General features: G+C 41.8%; 1 protein-coding gene across 1 annotated transcript in view; it reads left to right on the top strand.

Moving 5' to 3' along the window:
* Positions 1 to 4919: 4919 nt before the first annotated feature.
* LOC114593454 (uncharacterized) overlaps positions 4920 to 21266 on the top strand; it is a 51541-nt gene continuing 35194 nt past the window's right edge. The window contains exon 1 of the mRNA XM_077926632.1: positions 4920 to 4956. Within this exon, the coding sequence (XP_077782758.1) occupies positions 4935 to 4956 (22 nt within the window). The 5' untranslated portion in view covers positions 4920 to 4934. The remainder of the gene's footprint in view (positions 4957 to 21266) is intronic.

Raw genomic sequence — 21266 nt, 5'->3', positions numbered from 1 at the left:
AGTCACTTCTTTCAGATACCTTCTGAGCTCTGCTTCTCCGTGACCAGCCACTCTCAAAATGGCGAAGGCGCCCTTCCCTTCGCTTTCTCGCTTTCCCTGATGCAGTTCCTTCGGGCAGTTGTCTTCTCCCATGTCTGCTCCAGATAGAGACTCCCATCCTTTACGATTGCGACATTGTCGTGCTAGATGCCCTGGTTTTCCACAGACAAAGCAATGCCTCGTGTCTCTTCCTCTCCCTGCATTTCCTCTTACCATGGAAGAGGTAGTAACTGGGAGGGGTCTGGCTGCCCCTAATTCCATGGGCTCTGGCCGCTCTCGTCCTGTCACGTTGCCCGCTCTGCTCTCTGTACTTTCGATAATATTGTTTTCCCGCCATCGCGGTCTCCATTGTTCCTTCTTTTCACTAGCCCTCCGTTCCATGCGTAGGCTCAATTGCAGGCACGTTCGGACCAGAGAGTCCAAGGAACTAGGTTCTGGCATTTGGGCCAATTGGTCTAAAATCTCATTATTCAGTCCTTCCCTAAAAAGGGCTGCAACTGTTGGGGAATTCAGATCCCATTTTAATTTCTGCACCAGCAAACTAAAGTTGGACCAGTAAACTCCCACAGTGTCTAGATACTGCAGAAAAATGTGTAGATTTCCTAGGGCGGCATCCCTCCGAGATATGAGGGGTATAACACAGTCCTTAGCCCTCCCTTCCAAGAAATTAATCACATAAGCAACCTTCTCTTGCTCAGATTGAAATTCTTTATCCTTTATCTCAATTATGTAAGAAATTTCTGTCTTGAAAGCCATGTATTCAGAGCTTTCTCCCTTGAAGCTACGCCGACGTACAGTAAATGTTTTACTCACTCTGTTTCCCTGCGTCGCTTGCAACATGGTTTTATGTTCTCCCAATGCTGCCGATAGTATGGTTGGCTTGACTTTTCAACTGTAAGTTCTGTTGCTATAAGTCCTGTAATGTTAGCTGGAGCCCTGGGGTTTCTCCTTGCCCAACTGGCACCACAGCTCCCTCCATTTTGGCTTCTCCTTCTTTACATATAGTGAAGCAGCGCAGAGCAGAAGGTATTCTGTCAGGACTGGTCGTTGTCCTCTTCAGATCACCACAGAAACGCTTCTTGTTCTTTTATAAAACTTTTTATTGCGTATTAACAAAACAATCTTATAAACGGTTCTTAACTCTTCTTCCTCAGAGTCACTTCTTTCAGCTACCTTCTGAGCTCTGCTTCTCCCTGACCAGCCACTCTCCAAATGGCGAAGGCGCCTTTCCCTTCGCTTTCCCGCTCTTTTTCCTACCCTCCTGGCTAGAGCTGGCTTGTCTCTCCCCTCCTCCCAATCTGAGCTAGAACTGAAGCCTGGCCTTTCCTGGGAACAGCCGGTCCCTCCCTCTTGTTCCTCTTGCTCCCTTCTATTAGACTCACTGCTCTCCTCCCCCCCTTGGGGAATGCTTTCTCCCTCTGAGAAACTGGAAACTTCTAACTCTTCCCTGACAGTAGTCATAACCTTGAAATCTCATTGATTTAAATGGGGACTGAGTTTAATTAATTAAATCCTGATCCAACTCTGTATCTATATGCACTCGATATCCAACGCATAACAATTAATGACACTTGTTATTATTTTTAGGAAGTGATGGCATTCCAGGTCAGCCTGGAGCTAAAGGGCATCCTGGGTCTCCTGGCCCTGCTGGCTTGACTGGTTTGCCAGGACCACAAGGACCATTTGGATTCCCTGGACTGCCAGGCCAGCAAGGGATCACGGGCAGAGCTGGCTCACCAGGGTTTGTAGGTGAGGATCGTCCCGCGTGCTTCCCAAATGTGATTTTCCTTGTACTTTGCCTGGGCATCTTTAGCACTTTCCTGGGGAAAGGTGATCTCAAACTACTGGTGTGGGACCTTTGGGGGTGCAATGTCATTCCATTAAACTTTCATAGGAGCTTATTATTTCAAGCATTGACATGGAGTAGCTTTTCCCTGCTAATACTGCCAACATGGTACAATCATAGTCCTTTTAAGATTTAAGCCATGGAAGATTGGCTGTTGACTTTAGTGTGCGGTGCACACTTTTAACGTCTGCATTATACCAGCTTCTTACATGATTCAAATGCAGAGATCCTTGCCAAAATGCAGAGATCCTTGCAAAATGTTGTTTCTTGTCAGTTGTCCATCTAGCTAGATGGGATGTTTGTATGCTGACTACACTGTAATTCAGCCCAGTCTGAACCATGTGGTAGACTGCACATGAGCATTATTACTCAGGATGCCATATTTATTGGATTGGTGGTTTACAAACTTTAGGCTTACTAATGAGTTACCACCAATTAAATTACACACACACACATATTATACACACACACATACATATATACATACATATGTGTGTATTTATAAGAACTGCAGATCTTAAGGGACATTCACTTCAGTGTGTGAAAAAATAAGGTGCCTCTTCTAAGCCAGTGGCTGCTGTAATGCATGACTGCATTGTCTTAGAAACAAAAGTAGTATCCGTGTGTGTGTGTGTGTGTGTGTGTGTGTGTGTGTGTGTGTTTCAGATATACAGATAGTTCTTTGCTACAGTATATTGCCAAACAGTAATTTTCATTCATATACAAAATAAACTGTACAGCATATACAGTCGTACCTTGGAAATCGGACAGAATCTGTTCTGGAAGTCTGTTCAACTTCTGAAACGTTTGACTTCCAAAGCACAGCTTCTGATTGACCACAGACAACAAACCACAGGTGTATAAAAGCTTAGAAAAGCATACTTAGGTCTAACATAATTTATTCTGCATCTGAGTCTGTCTTACATAAGTAATACATAGATGAAAGGACTATGTCATTTTTTCACCATCAACTGGAAAGAAAAGGCAGTGAATTTCCCTAGTTCACAAATTTGCTCTATAAAATTTAACCATATGTGAAGTTTTTGAGGTCTAAAATAGCGCTTGGGAAACTTTATCTCAAGAGCAGCATTCACTTAATAGTAACTTTTTAGGACTGCACACCAGTGGTGGGAGGGGCCAAAGTAGGCAACAGGCAGGACCAAAGGTATCGGGAGCCACACCTTCTCTTCCCCTGTTTCCCAGTTCGCTTTCTTCCTTGACTGCCATGTTGTCAAGAGAGAAATAGGCTTTGCCTCTGAACCACTCAGGACATAGTGAGTGGAGGACTCACAGCTGTTCAAGGTGGGAGGAGGGCAAGGGGGGGCATGTCTAGAATTTGGAAAATATTCCATCAATAATTTACTGGTTTTGTTCTTTATTTGATGTGTTTTCATATCAATACAAGCTGCACAATGACTGCTTTCCAGTGGCTGCATTATATCCATTATATTCCTCTGTTTCTTTTCGACATATATTTATAGGCTCACCGGGTGCCAGAGGAGATGCAGGAGACCCAGGGAAACCTGGTCCTGTAGGCATGAAAGGTCTGGCAGGTGACAGAGGTGAACCTGGTTTCATTGGAACTAAAGGCAAGGCTGGTGAGCCTGGTCTCCCGGGGGTGGATGGAATGCACGGTCTTCCAGGTGTGAAAGGTACAACAACAAAACAATTCTGAGCCCAAAATTACATGAGCAGTTGCTCCAAGAGTAATACATAATACATCTTGTGCAAAGTGTTAATGGATGCAATAGACCATGAAAGTGGGGAAACCACCTGTACCTCTTTTTTGAGATAAATTGGGTGCAGGCTCTTTACTCAAAAAGCTCCCGGGGACTTTTCCATCTGCAGTACAACGTTAAGTGCTGCTTTTGATGTTTAAAGCCCTGAATTGTTTGGGACCAGTTACCTGAAGTTAGCTTGGTCTCTCTTTTTTAAAAAAAAAAAAATTATTGAGTTTTACATAACAAAATTAAATTCAAACAAAGCATCCACATCATCATTTAGGATTCCCTGAATCCTTCGACTCCCCTCCCCTCTTCCATGGTTACCATTATCAATCTTTTTTTCCAACTGCTTGCCTTATTTTCTCTATTTTTTAAAGAAAAATAATCCATAGTTTTTCATACATTACAAGTATTACTCAAATCCTGCCAGAGTTTTTAGTTGTTTACAGTGTTCTCTTAAATACATTATAATTTTTTTCCATTCCTTCTTAAATTTCTCCTCTTCCTGGTTTCTGATTTTCCCAGTCAATTTCACCATTTCCGCATAGTCCATCATCTTCATCAGCCATTCGTCTCTGGTCAGAACTTTGTCTTCTTTCCATCTCTGGGCCAGTAGTATCTGTGCTGCTGTCGTTGCGTACATAAATAGTCATTTCTGCTCCTTCGGAATCTCTGTACCTAAAATACTTAGCAAAAAGGCCTCTCTTTCACAAACGTTATTTTAAACATTTTTTTTCAACTCATTGTAAATCATTTCCCAGAATGCTCTTGTTATCTTGCATGTCCACCACATGTGGTAGAACGTGCCTTCTATCTCGCATTTCCAACAAACATTTGAAGCAGTTCTGTACATCTCTGCTAATGATAAAGGTGCTAGATACCACCGATACATCATTTTCATATAGTTCTCCTTCAATGCACAGCACGCTGTAAATTTTAAATCCTCGCTCCATAACTTTACCCAAGATGAAAATTGGATATTGTGCCCAATATCTTGTGCCCATTGTATCATTACCAATTTAACTTTTTCATCTTTGGTATGCCGCTCTAGCAACAGTTTATACGTTTTAGAAAGTAACTTCACATTGTTTTCCATTAAATCTTTTTCAAACCTTGAAATTTCTTTACTAAATCCATTTTTCTTATCTGTTTTAAACACATCATTTAATTGATGGCATTGCAAATAACCTGTTACTGTCTTATATCCTCAAAACATTTCAATTTCAATTGTTGTTCTACTTCCATAAGCAACTCTTTATAGGTTGCCCATTTACTTTTTGCATTAGTCTTTTTCAGGGATATCGCTTCCACTGCGGAGAGCCACCATGGTGTCTTCTGCTCTAACAGGTTTTTATATTTTTCCCATACTCCATAAATTGTTTTTCTTACCAAGTGATTCAAAAACTTTTTATGCACTTTCATCTTCTCATACCATAGATATGCATGCCAACAGATATCTTTGACCTTGAGGGTCATGATAATAGACCCTATTATCATGACCCTCAAGGTCTAAGATATCTGTGTTTTTTAAAGTTATACACTCCCGAAGCCAGCAGAGACATGATGCCTCATAATATAATTTCAAATCTGGCAGAGAGAAGCCACCTCTTTCTTTGGTATCTGTTAATAGTTTATATTTAATATTTAATATTGGTTTCTTCCCCTGCCAGATAAATTCGAAAATATATTTTTGCCATTGTTTGAAGTGTCCCTCTCTGCATACCCTGGGTATTGTTTGAAATAAGAATAACATTCTTGGCAATACATTCATTTTCATGACTGAAATTCTTCCCCAAAGCAATAAATTCATCCTTCCCCAGACATCCATATTTTTCTTCATCTCTTTCCATGTTGTTACATAGTTTTCCTTAAAAATATTTATATTCTTAGCTGTTAGCCATACCCCCAGATACTTCACCTTTTTTCAATTAACTAGTCTTGCTAGTTGTAGCTCATTTTTATTTTTTCACTAATACTTTCATATTTTTATGCATTCATATTTTTCACTAATACTTTCATTTTATTTTTATTTAGCTTGAATTCTATTACCTGTCTGAACTCAGATAATTTGTCTAATATCTTTGGTATGCTCGCCAACAGGTCTTCTACTGTTGTTACAAGGTCGCCTTGGTTTGCACCCAACTGTTATACCTTTTATTTCTTCATCAGATCTTATGTTCCTCACCAGGGTCTTTAATACTAAAATAAACAATAACGGTGATAGGGGCAACCCTGTCTTGTCCCTTTTTTAATTTTACACTTTTCTGATATTACATTATTCACTGTCAGCATTGCCTGCTGATGTGTTTAAATTGCACCAATTCCTCTTAGAAATGATTCTCCAAAATTCATCATCTCCATAGATTTTTTTCATAAAGATCCAAGACACATTATCAAAGGCCTTCTCTGCATCCACAAACATCAGAGCTGCTTGTTTTTCATTCCTGACTTCCAGATATTCTATTATGTCAATTATATTCCTTATATTATCCTTTATCTGTTCAGCCAGGAAGAAAGCCAGCTTGATCCTGATGAATTAACTCTTTTAACATCAGTTTCGAACGGTTCACCATAATATTGGCGAATAATTTATAATCGTTGAGCAGAGAAATCGACCTATAGTATTTACTGAGAGCAGGTCCATGTCTTGTTTCAGAAGTAATGTTATATATGCCTCTTTCCATAAATCTGGATTTTTCCGTGTTCAACATTTATTCATTACATGCTTCAGCGATTGTATCAGAAAGTCTTATAGTTTTTTATAATATTTAGCTGATAAATATGACCCTGGTGATTTACCTAATTTTGAATGATTAATTCCTTGTTGCACCTCCTGTATCGTTATTGGTGCATTCAAATAATTAATTTTCTCCTTCAGGATTTTTGGTAAATTACTCTACTTTAAGTATTCTTCAATTGTATCTTTGTTTTCTTTACTGGCTCAATATAGCTTTGTGTAATATTTTACAAATTGTCTTCTGATATCCTTCAGGTTATCTATTATTTTACCTTCTACTTTCAATTTGTTTATTACATTCTTTTTAATTGCCAAGCAAGTAGTTTTCCTGGTTTATTTGCAAATTCTCTTTTTTCTGCCTTAGCATTTTAATCTTCCATTCAATTTCTTGGTTCACTAACATTGAGAATTATGTCTGTAACATTTTTATATTTTGTTTTATTGAATCTTTCCCAGGTTTTTTAATCAGTTCTTTTTCATTTCTAATCAGTTCTTCCAAAATTTCTTTATTTTTACCTTCTCTAACCTTTTTTTGATATGCACTCTGTTGAATACAAAAATCCTCTCATCACTGCTTTGCTTGTATCCCAGACCATATTAAGTTCTGTCCCTTGATTAAAATTTAATTCAAAATTATATTTCAAGATTTTTTCTGCTTTTTGCAAAGTTAGTTGGTTATCTAAAAGTCCTTCATTTAAACTTCACCTAAATGTGGAGTTTTCATTTCAATTCCAGTAACACTGGATTGTGATCTGAAAGTGTCCTTGGTTGTATTTCTATTCTTTTTGTTCTCAGTATTAGTTCATTTGATGTCCATATCTAGTCAATTCATCCTGCAGATTAATTTGGTTCAGAAAAATGGGTATATTCTCTTTCAAATGGGTGTCTAAATCGCCAAATGTCAATTTTAAGTTCTCTACCATATTAAAGAAAGTGACAGGTAGTCTGCCTTCTTTTGAATCCATTTTTCTTATTGTCCTGTCAATTTCTAAGGAGACTACCCCATTTAAATCACCCATTAATATTATCTTTTGATCCATTAACTCATACAACTTTTCTTTCAGTTCTTAAAAAAATTCCAATTTTTTAATAATTTGGTGAATACATCCCAATTATCACAGGTTTCTATTGTAAGGTTATTTCTATTGCTGTCATCCTTCCATAATCATCTTTAAATAACTGTTTCAGGTTATATTTATTTTTAGCATAAATTACCACCCCTCTTTTTTTTGTCTTAATGTCATAAAGTCCATCCCCAATCATTTATTTATCAAGACTCTTCTGTGTCTTCTTGCTACATGTGTTTCTTGCAAGCATATTATGTCCAAATTCTCTTTTTGTAATACATGTTCTGTTTTACTCCCTTTCAATTTATTGTTTAGTCCGCTAACATTCCAAGTTAAAAATTTCAAATTCTTTTCTCTCTTTTATTTATATATTTTATAAATAAAAAGGTCTAATTAAGTGTGCTGTTGTTTATCTTCTTCTTTTTCTGCCGGATCTGTTTCCCCTTCTGCACCTACTGCTTCAGGCTTTTTTCCTCCAAGTTGTTTTTTATATTTTCTCCAAAACTGCTCCATATCTTGTACACTTTTGCATTTTTGCTTTTCCCCTTTATATGTAAATGAGACACCCTCAAGGAACTCCCATCTATATGGAATCTTATTATTTTTCAATGCTTCAGTCAAAAATTTATAATTATTCCATTTTTGTTTTTAAAAAAATATTTTTTATTACATTTTCAAATGCACAAATAAGAATATATAGTTCACATAACAAGCATAAGATAAACAAATAAAGAAAGAAGAAAATTCCACTTTCAGAAATATTTTTACATAACCAATCGGACTTCCTCACATCTCCCATACCATGCATTCTTTACCATAAAAATGTCAGCAAATTATTACCTTTTTTCACATCTTAATTTATACCTTTCAAATGTTTTAAATTTAAAATACTCTTTGTCCGTTACTTGTACCTTTAATCACCTTTAGTAATACTTTAAATCTCATCCTTTTCTTACTTTTGACTTAATTTTCTGTTTCAAAGATCTAATCGCTGAAGCTAAAACTTCCAAATCGTGCAGTTTTTAACATTCGTACAACTTATAGTATTTTTGTAAATAGTCCTTAAATTTTTTCCAGTCCTCCTCCATCGCCTCTTCTCCCAAGTCTCGGATTCTGCCAGTCATTTCAGCCAGTTCCATGTAGTCCATCAGTTGCATCTGCCACTCTTCCAGTGTAGGTAGATCCTGTGTCTTCCAGTGTTTTGCAATAAGTATTCTTGCTGCTGTGGTTGCATACATAAAAAATGTTCTATCCTTCTTTAACACCTTCTGGCCGACAATGCCCAGTAGGAAGGCCTCTGGTTTCTTGGGAAAGGTATACCTAAATACCTTTTTTAACTCATTATATATCATTTCCCAGAAGGCCTTCACTTTTGGACAGGTCCACCAGAGGTGAAAGAATGTCCCTTCAGCCTCCTTACATTTCCAACATTTGTTATCAGACAGATGATATATCTTAGCAAGTTTGACTGGGGTCATGTACCACCTATATATCATTTTCATAATGTTTTCCTTCAGGGCATTACATGCCGTGAATTTCATTCCAGTGGTCCATAACTTTTCCCAGTCTTCAAACATAATGTTATAGCCAATATCCTGAGCCCATTTTATCATGGCTGATTTAACTGTCTCATCCTGAGTGATCCATTTAAGCAACAAGTTATACATTCTCGAAAGTACCTTAGTCTTAGGTTCTAACAGTTCAGTCTCTAGTTTTGATTTTTCCACCTGGAATCCTACTTTTTTGTCCAGCTTAAAGAGTTCTTGAACTTGGGCATAAAGAAACCAATCTTGCACCCTATTCTTTAATTTTTCAAAGCTCTGCAGCCTCCAGTTATCTCCAATTTTTTCTACTATTTCCCAATATTTCGGCCAGCCGGCCTCCATATTGGGTCTCTTTCGGACCTTGGCCTCCGCTGGTGATAGCCACCTCGGGGTCTTGCTTTCTAGTAAGTCTTTATATTTTGTCCAGACCCTGAATATTGCTTTCCTGACAATATGGTTTTTGAACATTTTATGAATCTTTACCTTGTCATACCACAAATATGCATGCCATCCAAAAGCATTATTAAACCCTTCCAGATCTAGGACATCAGTGTTCTCAAGAAGTAACCAATCTTTCATCCAGCAGAAGGCTGCAGCTTCATAATATAACCTTAAGTCTGGCAGGGCAAACCCCCCTCTTTCTTTTGCATCAGTTAGTATTTTAAATTTTATTCGGGGCTTTTTGCCCTGCCAGACAAACCTAGAGATATCCTTCTGCCATTTCCCAAAACATTCCACTCTGTCCACGATCTGTAGGGTCTGAAACAAAAATAACATCTTCGGCAATACATTCATTTTTATAGCTGCGATTCGACCTAACAAGGAAAGTTTCAATTTTGACCAAATCTCTAAATCTTTTTTAATTTCGGACCAACATTTTTCATAATTATCTTTAAATAAGTTCAAATTTTTAGCAGACAGATTAACCCCTAGGTATTTCACCTTTTTAACCACATTTAATTCTGTCTCTTTCTGAAACCCCTCTATTTCCAAGGGTGTCAAATTTTTCTCCAGAACCTTAGTTTTTTGCTTGTTCAGTTTGAACCCCGCCACCCGACCAAATTCACAAATTAATTCTAACACTCTCTTTGTACTAGATTCTGGCTCCTGTAATGTCAAAACCAGGTCATCTGCAAAGGCTTTCAGTTTGAATTGTTTCTCTCCGACCTGTACTCCTTGTACCAACCGGTCTTCCCTAATCATGTTCAAAAGCACCTCCAGGACAGAAATAAATAGCAAAGGGGATAGGGGGCAACCTTGTCGTGTTCCTTTTTCAATTTTGAACTCTTCTGTCACCACATTGTTAACTATCAGTTTAGCTTTTTGCTCTGAATAAATTGCCTCTATTCCATTTTCAAACCCCCGTCCCACTCCCATCCCTTCCAAGTTTTTCTTCATAAACATCCAAGAAATGTTGTCAAAGGCCTTCTCCGCATCAATAAAAATTAACACTGCTCTTGTGTTGATATTTGCAAAAGTTCCAAAATGTCAATGATATTCCTAGTGTTATCAAACAGATGTCTTCCTGGGAGAAAGCCTGCCTGATCCTTATGAATTACTTCATTTAGTACCTTTTTAAGTCTACTTGCCAAAATGTCTGCAAAAATTTTGTAATCCACATTTAGGAGTGAGATGGGACGGTAGTTCTTAAGTTGAGTCTTTTCAGTTTCCACTTTAGGAATCAATGTGATGAAAGCTTCTTTCCACGATTCCGGTGCCTTTTCCCCCTCCAAAATCTTGTTGCATACCTCCATTAGTGGTTGTGTCAAAAAGTCTTTCAGTATCTTATAATATTTGGAGGTAAGCCCATCTGGACCTGGAGATTTGCCTAGTTGCATGTTCTGAATAGCACCCTCAATTTCTTGTTGTGTTATTTTGTGATTCAGGATTGCTCTCTTCTCCTGGTCAAGTTTTGATAATCCATTATTTTTCAAAAATTGGTCTATCTCAGTCTCTTCTTGCGGCCCTTGTGTATAAAGCTTTTTAAAATATCTCTGGAAACACTTTCTAATTTCTTCAGGTTTCTGAATGTCTCTCCCATCAATCTCTAAGTTAGTAACAGTGTTCAATTTTTGTCTCGTTTTCAACTGCCATGCTAGCAGTTTCCCACACTTATTTGCTGATTCAAATGATCTTTGTTTCATTTGTTTAATTTTCCACTCGACTTCTTGATTTATCAATTTCGCATATTGTGCTTGGTGAAATTTGATTTCTCTCAAAATCTCCTTCGATTTTGGTTTAGATCTCAATTTCTTCTCTCCATCTCTTATCTTCTCTAGAATCTTATCTTTTTTCCCATTCCAAAGTCTTTTCTTTATCGTATTCTGTTGTATCAGGAACCCCCTCATGACTGCTTTACTTGCGTCCCAGATTATTCTCCTCTCCACTGTGGTGTTCAAATTTATTTCAAAATAGTCTTTCAAGATTTATTCCATTTTTGAAAGCAATCTCATCGGGATTTCTTATGATCAATTGTAAGCCTTTTTTTGGTAGTTCACCTACCATTCATGAATTAAAAATCACCAGGCAGGGTTTTTCCAAATCTGATGTTTTAGTTGTAAATTCTTTAATCTGTACTGTTAAACCCTCCAAAGTTTTGGTGTTCTGTTCTGTTTTCCCAGTCATTTTCTCCAATTTATCTGTATTCTCTCTTAAGTCTTTTTTCAGATCCATTAATGTATCTGCTATATCTACCTTAGGTTCCATCTCTAGGGTGGACCCCCTTCTTGTCTGTGTGGTAGTTATAGTTCCAGCCACCAACTGTGATTTTTGATGCCATATTTCAAAGACTGTAACATTTATTCACCAATCCCACTTAAAATTTATCTCCAATCTTCTATAGTTCGCAGTCTTAAATATTACTTCTTCTCTCTCTTAAAAGATGAGAAAGAGAAGGAAAAAAGAAAATGATAAAAATAAAAATAATTTCCCCCTCCTACAGCTGCCTCTTTTTGCCACTAGATGTCCTCTCTTCTCTCTCTTCCCCACCCCTTCCTATCTTCCCCCTCCAACTCCTCTATATTTTCCCTTTCCTTTCTATTTTAACTTGTTTGGGCTACTTGTTCTTGCCTGCTGATGAGGTGAGTTCTCAAAGCAAGGGCATCTTTTCAAAACAAATCTCTCTGCTTCTCTACAACTCCTTGTACCATTGTGTTTTTGTAATCCACAAAAAACTCTGGGAGAACTGACAAAAAGGGGGGAAAGAGAGAGAAAGTAAATACAAAATCATGGTATTCTTCAGCTTTTTTCATAAAGCCAATCCAACATTGCAAGGCAACCCGGAGGCATAGTTTTAGGCGAAAATGAAAAAAAGAAAGAACAAAGAAGTTAGGAAAGATAGAAGTCTTCCGTCTATTTTTCTTCTCCCTCCCTTAGAAAATGGGGGGAGAAGATAGGAACAAAGAAAGCCCAGTCCTCTTTGACTTCTTCTAAAGTCTAATCCAAATTGTTATTCAACAGTCTAAAAAAAACCCCTTCAGTTACAAAATTAGTGATGATAGTAAAAAAGTGTCTTCAAAAAAGAAAAAAAACCAATAAAATAGAAAGTGTCGGTCCAGGCACGCAGGTTTGATTTGTTTCAATTATTTCACCCACCAAAAGAAGTCAAATCCGCCTGTTGAATATTGCTGAGCATACGCAGACTGTCCAGAAGCAGTCGGTTGCAAGCTGGCAGAATGAAGCAAGAACAAGATGCTGCTACTTGGTTACTTTGGTTTATTATTTACAGCAGACTCACAAGTTACTATATACAGGATACAGACATGGATCTTAACTCTCTCTGAACAAACTCCAACTGACTCTCAAACAACCACTGACCAACCAACCAACCTACAAACAGGAAAGTCATGAGTCATCATGCCTATATGGGTGACCTCGACCAGTAGCAGAGTTGTAGCCAAGGTCCCATATCTCTAGGCAGAATAACTCCCTCTGCTCAGTCTTCTTGGCCTTTGGCCAACTCCTTAATAGCTTCTGTGGGAAACTGCACGCAGGCAAAATCCCAACACCACCAGCTATCTTGGTTTACAAACTTACCGGTAATCCGTTCCAGAAGTCCGTTCTTAAACCGAGGCGCACTTTCCCTAATGAGGCCTCCCGCCGCTGGTGCCCTTCCACCATTTGGATTCCATTCTAAGACCAAGGTAAAGTTCGTAAACTGGGACACTACTTCCGGTTTTGTGGAGTTCGTAAACCGAATCGTTATTAAACAGAGGTGTTCTTAAACCGAGGTACCACTGTATTTCTCCCAAATAAAAATAAAATAAAGAAATATCTTGTTTTAATTGCTTTTTCCACCAGAAAGACGAGTTCTAGGAACGAAAGTAACCATATATGTCCCCCCCTTCCTATTGGAATGGGGGGGGGGAGTTTCAAAATCCAATTTTCTTTAGTTCACTGCTTATAGAGTTTGCCTGGTTTTTTTAGCAGGAAAGTGTTTCCAAATATTTAAAGATTAATCTTTTCTCATGCTTTTAAACTGTCCCCGAGCAGAGTAGAGCAAGCCATGACCAGGGCGGACTTCCTTTCTTTCACCCCGTTACTATGCCAAATCATCCTAATTATCTTATTCAATCAATTTTAAAGTTCTCTTGCTTTGCATTAATTGAAAAAGTTACCACATCAAAGGCTGGAGGCTTCTCGTCGAGAGTTTGCTGTAGATAGTCGTGCTTTCAGCTCGATCCCACCCCTCCCCTGTTCCTTTTGGAGCTTCAGGAAGGACAGGAGAGCTTATAATTTTGCACTGCTAATACAAGCACCCAAAATTCCCCTTTAGAATTTCCTTCATATGTAGTGGTCTTGTACTAAGGTCAAAGCCTTCTGGGATATAATATACAATGAATTAAAGAAGGTTTTTAAATATAATTTCAACAAAAAACTAGAGGCATTTTTGTTAGGTTTAATTGGAGAGGAAATAAAAAAGAAGATGTAAATTTGTTTATGTATGCCACAACGGCTGCAAGGGTACTTCTGGCCCAGAAATGGAAGCAGCAGGAACTTCCTATGCTGGAAGAATGGCAGACAAAGATGGTGGAGTACGTAGAGTTGGCAAAGCTGTCGGGGAAGATCCGAAATTGGCGCGACAAACTGTTTAAAAAGGACTGGAGCAAATTTATATTTTACATTAAAGAAAATTGTAAACATTTGAAAACGTTTGTAGGTTTGAGTTGAAATGTTTTGTAATGTAAAAATAAGAAGCTATTTTACATATAATGAGGTGAAATGTTAAAAGAAGGTAGAAAGTAAAAAGTGGTTATAGAAATGCTAAGAATTTATTAAAAGATGTTGGAAGTCAGAGGGAGGGAAGGAAGTCGATGCTCTGAGCAATACCTAAGGTTATAGACTTATATAATAAAATGTCATAGAATCATAGAGTTGGAAGAGACCACAAGGGCCATCGAGTCCAACCCCCTGCCAAGCAGGAAACACCACCAGAGCACTCCTGACATATGGTTGTCAAGCCTCTGCTTAAAGACCTCCAAAGAAGGAGACTCCACCACACTCCTTGGCAGCAAATTCCACTGTCGAACAGCTCTTACTGTCAGGAAGTTCTTCCTAATGTTTAGGTGGAATCTTCTTTCTTGTAGTTTGGATCCATTGCTCCGTGTCCGCTTCTCTGGAGCAGCAGAAAACAACCTTTCTCCCTCCTCTATATGACATCCTTTTATATATTTGAACGTGGCTATCATATCACCCCTTAACCTCCTCTTCTCCAGGCTAAACATGCCCAGCTCCCTTAGCCGTTCCTCATAAGGCATCTGTCACGGGAATTGGGGTTGCTTGTGTGTAACCTTCTAGCGGTTCCAAACTGCTTAGGATTGGGGTGTGTCTTCCCTGACTGAGCAGCTTGGGTGCTGCTGCTGCTCAGTCGCTCGACGAATCCATGAGTGGGCGTTTTCTAAATTTCCTCCAGCATAGAAGCTCCTTGACAGATAATCTCCGCCTCCCCTCTCTGCGCGAAACCCTTCTGCGCAGAGTGGGCGTACCCAGGGGTGGCCCTCCACTCTCTTCACTGCCTTCAGTGCCAGAGTCTCGGAGCCTCTCCTCCAAGATGCTTTCCCCCTCTTCCTTCTTCCTGGTGTCACCTGGACATTCTTCCCCAGATGACGTTCTCTCTCTACCCTTACTCGTTCCTTCTCCCGCAGAATCGGGAAGTACCGCCTCTCCCCTCTGCTCCGATGTCAGTTCCCTGACATCCACCTCCCTCCCAGGGCCCTCCCCTCCCCCCGTCCTTCCCTCTGATGGAGATGCAGGGAACCCTCGGAAAGAACTCTCCTCTCCATCTGACGGTTCAAACACCCTTCTCCACTTGCTGCTCTCTCTCTCCTCTTCCCAATCTTCCCACTCGGATTCTTCTTCAGGCCAACCCCCCCCCCTCCTCGCCGGACACGGGAAAACCCGCAAACTCTTCCTCCTCATCGGTGGTGCCAAATTGCTCCCTCCATAATCTCTCTGGTGGTTTGGGCTTTCTCGGGTACCTGCTATGAAACTCCTCCTGCAGGTACTCATCAGATTCTTGTCAATGAACTTTCTCAACTCCTGCATCTCCCTATCAGACATGGCGTACAGCTTACCCACTGGTAACTGAGCCCCTGGGAGTAGGTTGATCTGACAGTCAAAGGGCCGGTGAGGGGGTAGTCTATCCGCCTCTCTCTCGCTGAAGACTTCTTCCAGGTCTGCATACTGAGGTGGTACCCTCCCCTTTTCTCCCACCGCCATCCCTGCCACCCTGGCTACTGCCATCCTCAAGGTTTCCCCTCCGTGGCAGTGCTCTACGCAGTGAGCTGACCCAAAAGTGACTGTCCTCTGGTGCCACCCCACTACTGGGTCGTGTAATGCCAACCAACTCATTCCCAGTATGATGGGTGGTCCTGCTAGGGTGGCTACATGGAAGGCAATGGTTTCAGTATGTCTGGAAACTGTCATTTTCATGGGAGGGGCCTGGTGGGTTACCTCCCCTCCCAAAAGTTCTCTCCCATCTATCGTAGTTACTTGCAGTGGATGTTCCAAAGGCACCACCTGGAGCTGGTGCTCTAGCGCAAAATCCTTGCTAAAGAAGTTGCAAGAGCTGCCTGAATCCAGCAGCGCCTTCACTTTGATGGGGTGTCCGTTTGGGAGTTCTAGCACCACCTCTATTGCAATGGCTGCTCGGGGGGGGGGGTCTGGTTTGGGCACTTCTACTGGTTGCTCGCCTGGCTGCTGTGCCCTCCTTGCTGCAGCCAAGCCTTGCCGTTTCCCGGCTCCTCCTTCTTCTCCTCCTCACTCCCCACTGCCCCCACCATTCCTTGCCACGCCTTCTTCTGAGGGCATGCTCTGGCAAAATGTCCCGGCTGCTGGCAGAGGAAACACCTCTTGCTGTTTTTCCCCTCCTTCTTGCGCACCTCGCTGGAGTTTGAAAACCCGCGCGCGCTCACTCCTCCGATCTCCATTGGCTCCTCGGGCGACACTGCCGACGCTGGCATGTCTGGAATCCGGTTGTCATGCCAACGCTCTGGCCTCCCTTCCCGCCTTTCCAAAGCGCGCGTCTCTTGTCTAACTCCCACAGCGAGCGCCAACTTGGTCAGCTGATCCATCGATTGCGGGCGGGGCGAGCGGGAAAGTTCGTCTCTCACCCAAGGGGATAACCCCTCCTCAAATAACATTTGAATCGGTTCCGAACTCAGATCCCACCCAAGTTTATGGATCAACATAGCAAATCTCGACCAGTACTCTCTCACTGACTGGTTTCCTTGTTTGCACCCCATCAGTTCTTTGCGCGTCACACTCAGTTCCACATCACTCGAGAACATGTGGTCCATCGCGGAAAAGAACTTTCTCAAGTCCTTCAAGGCAGCGTTCTCCGCTGCCATTAAGGGGCGGACCCAATCTCTGGCTCGCCCCTCCAGGTGCCCCACCACGAAAGCAACTCTCCCCCCATCGTCGGTAAAATCATCGTACTGCAGGTCCAACGCATACTGCACTTCAGTCTTAAAAGCGTTATAGTCTCTGGGGTTGCCCCCAAACTTCTGCACAAGTCCTGGTACCTTTCTTGCGATGGGGGTAATCTTCCCCTGGGCGTCATGTGTCCTCCTCTCATCCAGCCGCGCCGCTAGTAGAGCCAGTTGCTGCTCCAGGTCTCGATTTCTCTCCTCAAGACTCTGCCCGCCTCTGGCTCCCTCTCCTACGCCTGCTCCTTCTGTTTGACTCATGACTGTTCCCCAGTGCTCTAGCACACAAGCAACGTAAAGGACTCACGGATTGCTGTCACGGGAATTGGGGTTGCTTGTGTGTAACCTTCTAGCGGTTCCAAACTGCTTAGGATTGGGGTGTGTCTTCCCTAACTGAGCAGCTTGGGTGCTGCTGCTGCTCAGTCGCTCGACGAATCCGTGAGTGGGCGTTTTCTAAATTTCCTCCAGCATAGAAGCTCCTTGACAGATAATCTCCGCCTCCCCTCTCTGCGCAAAACCCTTCTGCGCAGAGTGGGCGTGCCCAGGGGTGGCCCTCCACTCTCTTCACTGCCTTCAGTGCCAGAGTCTCGGAGCCTCTCCTCCAAGATGCTTTCCCCCTCTTCCTTCTTCCTGGTGTCACCTGGACATTCTTCCCCAGATGACGTTCTCTCTCTACCCTTACTCGTTCCTTCTCCTGCAGAATCGGGAAGTACCGCCTCTCCCCTCTGCTCCGATGTCAGTTCCCTGACAGCATCCTTTCCAGGCCTTTGACCATTTTGGTTGCCCTCCTCTGGACACGTTCCAGTTTGTCAGTGTCCTTCTTGAACTGTGGTGCCCAGAACTGGACACAGTACTCCAGGTGAGGTCTGACCAGAGCAGAATACAGTGGCACTATTACTTCCCTTGATCTAGATGCTATACTCCTATTGATGCAGCCCAGAATTGCATTGGCTTTTTTAGCTGCCGCGTCACACTGTTGGCTCATGTCAAGTTTGTGGTCAACCAAGACTCCTAGATCCTTTTCACATGTACTGCTCTCAAGCCAGGTGTCTCCCATCTTGTATTTGTGCCTCTCATTTTTTTTGCCCAAGTGCAATACTTTACATTTCTCCCTGTTAAAATTCATCTTGTTTGTTTTGGCCCAGTTCTCTAATCTGTCAAGGTTGTTTTGAAGTGTGATCCTGTCCTCTGGGGTGTTAGCCAGCCCTCCCAGTTTGGTGTCATCTGCAAATTTGATCAGGATGCCCTTGAGTCCATCATCCAAGTCGTTGATAAAGATGTTGAATAAGACCGGGCCCAAGACAGAACCCTGTGGCACCCCACTAGTCACTCTTCTCCAGGATGAAGAGGAACCATTGATGAGCACCCTTTGGGTTCGGTCAGTCAGCCAGTTACAAATCCACTGAGTGGTAGCATAGTCAAGACCGCATTTTACCAGCTTCTTTACAAGAATATCATGGGGCACCTTGTCAAATGCCTTGCTGAAATCAAGGTAGGCTACATCCACTGCATTCCCTTCATCTACCAGGGTTGTAATTCTGTCAAAAAACGAGATCAGGTTAGTCTGACATGACTTATTTTTCAGAAATCCATGCTGACTATTGGTGATCACAGCATTCCTTTCTAGGTGCTCACAGACTGTTTGCTTAATGATCTGCTCCAGAATCTTCCCTGGTATTGATGTCAGACTGACTGGGCGGTAATTATTTGGGTCCTCTCTTTTCCCCTTTTTGAAAATAGGTACAACATTTGCCCTCCTCCAGTCTGCCGGGACTTCGCCTGTTCTCCAGGAATTCTCAAAGATGACTGCCAGTGGTTCTGAGATCACATCTGCCAGTTCTTTTAATACTCTTGGATGCAGTTCATCTGGCCCTGGAGACTTGAATACATCTAGACTAGCCAAGTATTCTTGTACTATCTCCTTAGTTATTCTGGGCTGTGTTTCCTCTGCTGAATCATTTGCTCCAAATTCTTCAGGTCGGGCATTGTTTTCTTTATCGGAGAAGACTGAGGCAAAGAAGGCATTCAGGAGTTCAGCCCTTTCTGTGTCCCCTGTTTGCATTTCACCATCTTCTCCTCTGAGTGACCCCACTGTTTCTTTGTTCTTCCTTTTGCTACGAACATACCCATAAAAGCCTTTTTTGTTGCTTTTAACCTCTCTAGCAAGCCTGAGTTCATTCTGTGCTTTAGCTTTTCTGACTTTGTGTCTACACGTGCTGGCTATTTGTTTGAATTCCTCTTTGGTGGTTTCCCCCCTTTTCCATTTTTTGTACACATCCTTTTTTAATCTTAACTCAGTTAAAAGTTCTTTAGATAGCCACCCTGTGACTAAATATGGAAAACTCAATAAAAATTATTATTAAAAAAAACCAAATTCCCCTTTGGGCTTCTTCTGGGGGTGCACAGCGCCCTTGTGCTTCCCCCTATATCTCTCAATGATCAAGCCTCTCTCTGGAGATCAAGACTGGGGCTCCATGGCCATTAGTGGCAACCTGGAAGTTATGCTTGATCTCATTCCTCCCTCCCACTTCCCTGGCCCTTAAGCTCTTCTTCAGAGGCCCTTCTTCAGATGTGATGCCATGGGTAGCTGTTAGCATTGACACATTCCCAGTCACACATGACATGCTAACATGCATGTAATCATATGCTCTCTATAAAAATGTGTTTCCTAAAATATTGGACCTAAAGTCCAATAGTGCACTACAGAGATGTTTGCCTTTCACACAAATAGCAGGGAGAGATAGCAGGGGCTTCCGTTTCTGGTAGCAGACATGGAAAGTTGCTCCCCAGGATTCTTGTGCTCCCAGTCCCAGTCAAGGCCATTGGGGGGGGACCTGGGGGCTCTGAGCCGCTTCCCTGGCTGTTGCACTGGACACCCCGGCTCCCCTCCAGTTGCGACAATTTTGGCGGCAGTTCTGGTGGCTCAGGGACCAGCCAGGCAGCACAGTTGGTGCTGGCTGGTCTCAAGAGCTCCATGTTACCATAAAAGACAATTTTTGTAAAGTCGCAAATATAAGCCGCACTTTAACTTTTCATGATTAGAATTGGGGGGGGGGGGGAATTTAAGGTTTATTTTCGGGCCAATATGGTACTTCTGTCTTTGCCATTCCCAGAAGGAATGCCTCTGGTTTTTTGGGGAAAGGTTTTAAACATTTCCCCCCATCTTGTTATATATCTTTTCCCAATACTATTTTGCATGTCCACCACATATGGAAGAATGTTCCTTCTCCTTCATTACTTCAGATTCTGATTTGTACATCTTAGCTAATCTGCTCAGGGTTAAATACCATCTGTAAACCATTTTCAAATAGTTCTCTTTCAAGACACCTTTTAATGCCTGCTTTGGTCTTTGATGGAGTTGAAAGACTTCACCAATAAAAGAGGGGCAGGATGCTGGGTTATATCGTGACTCCATTCCTGAGAAAGCCTCGGTCAACAATGAGTGTTTGCTGTGGGTCTCCTTTGATTTTGAGCAATTGGGCTAAAGTGAAAAGACACCCCGCTGTCAGGAGCTCGTCCTACACTCGAGTAGTACCCTGGCAGAGACACATGCCCGACTGGCATGTTCTCTTTCGCCTGGTCTTTTGTTTGGTAGCTTCAAAAGCTTTCTTCTGCCCAAACATCACAGCGACCGATGCCAACAGACATCGGCACGCTTAGGGATCCGCGAGTCTCAGCAACTCAGCAACTCAGCATTTTGGCTAATCTACTTTATTTACATATAAACACATGGAGCACTGCAACATGGCTCCCTCTCTCTAGCATCAGGCAACAAAGAGAAAGAACAAAGGACAATAGTCCCACTTCACGGAACACAGTAACACAAACATCCTGTCTCTGTCACTTCCCACTTTGTGGAGTCAAAACATATACTGTCATAGAATCATAGAGTTGGAATAGACCACAAGGGCCATCAAGTCCAACCCCCTGCCAAGCAGGAAACACCATCAGAGCACTCCTGACATATGGTTGTCAAGCCTCTGCTTAAAGACCTCCAAAGAAGGAGACTCCACCACACTCCTTGGCAGCAAATTCCACTGTCGAACAGCTCTTACTGTCAGGAAGTTCTTCCTAATGTTTAGGTGGAATCTTCTTTCTTGTAGTTTGGATCCATTGCTCTGTGTCCGCTTCTCTGGAGCAGCAGAAAACAACCTTTCTCCCTCCTCTATATGACATCCTTTTATATATTTGAACGTGGCTATCATATCACCCCTTAACCTCCTCTTCTCCAGGCTAAACATGCCCAGCTCCCTTAGCCGTTCCTCATAAGGCATCGTTTCCAGGCCTTTGACCATTTTGGTTGCCCTCCTCTGGACACGTTCCAGTTTGTCAGTGTCCTTCTTGAACTGTGGTGCCCAGAACTGGACACAGTACTCCAGGTGAG

Source organism: Podarcis muralis, chromosome 3, assembly GCF_964188315.1.
Source record: "Podarcis muralis chromosome 3, rPodMur119.hap1.1, whole genome shotgun sequence".
Classification (NCBI taxonomy): domain Eukaryota; kingdom Metazoa; phylum Chordata; class Lepidosauria; order Squamata; family Lacertidae; genus Podarcis; species Podarcis muralis.
The sequence above is the reverse complement of the archived record's forward strand: the minus strand, read 5'-3'. Positions and strand labels throughout refer to the sequence as shown.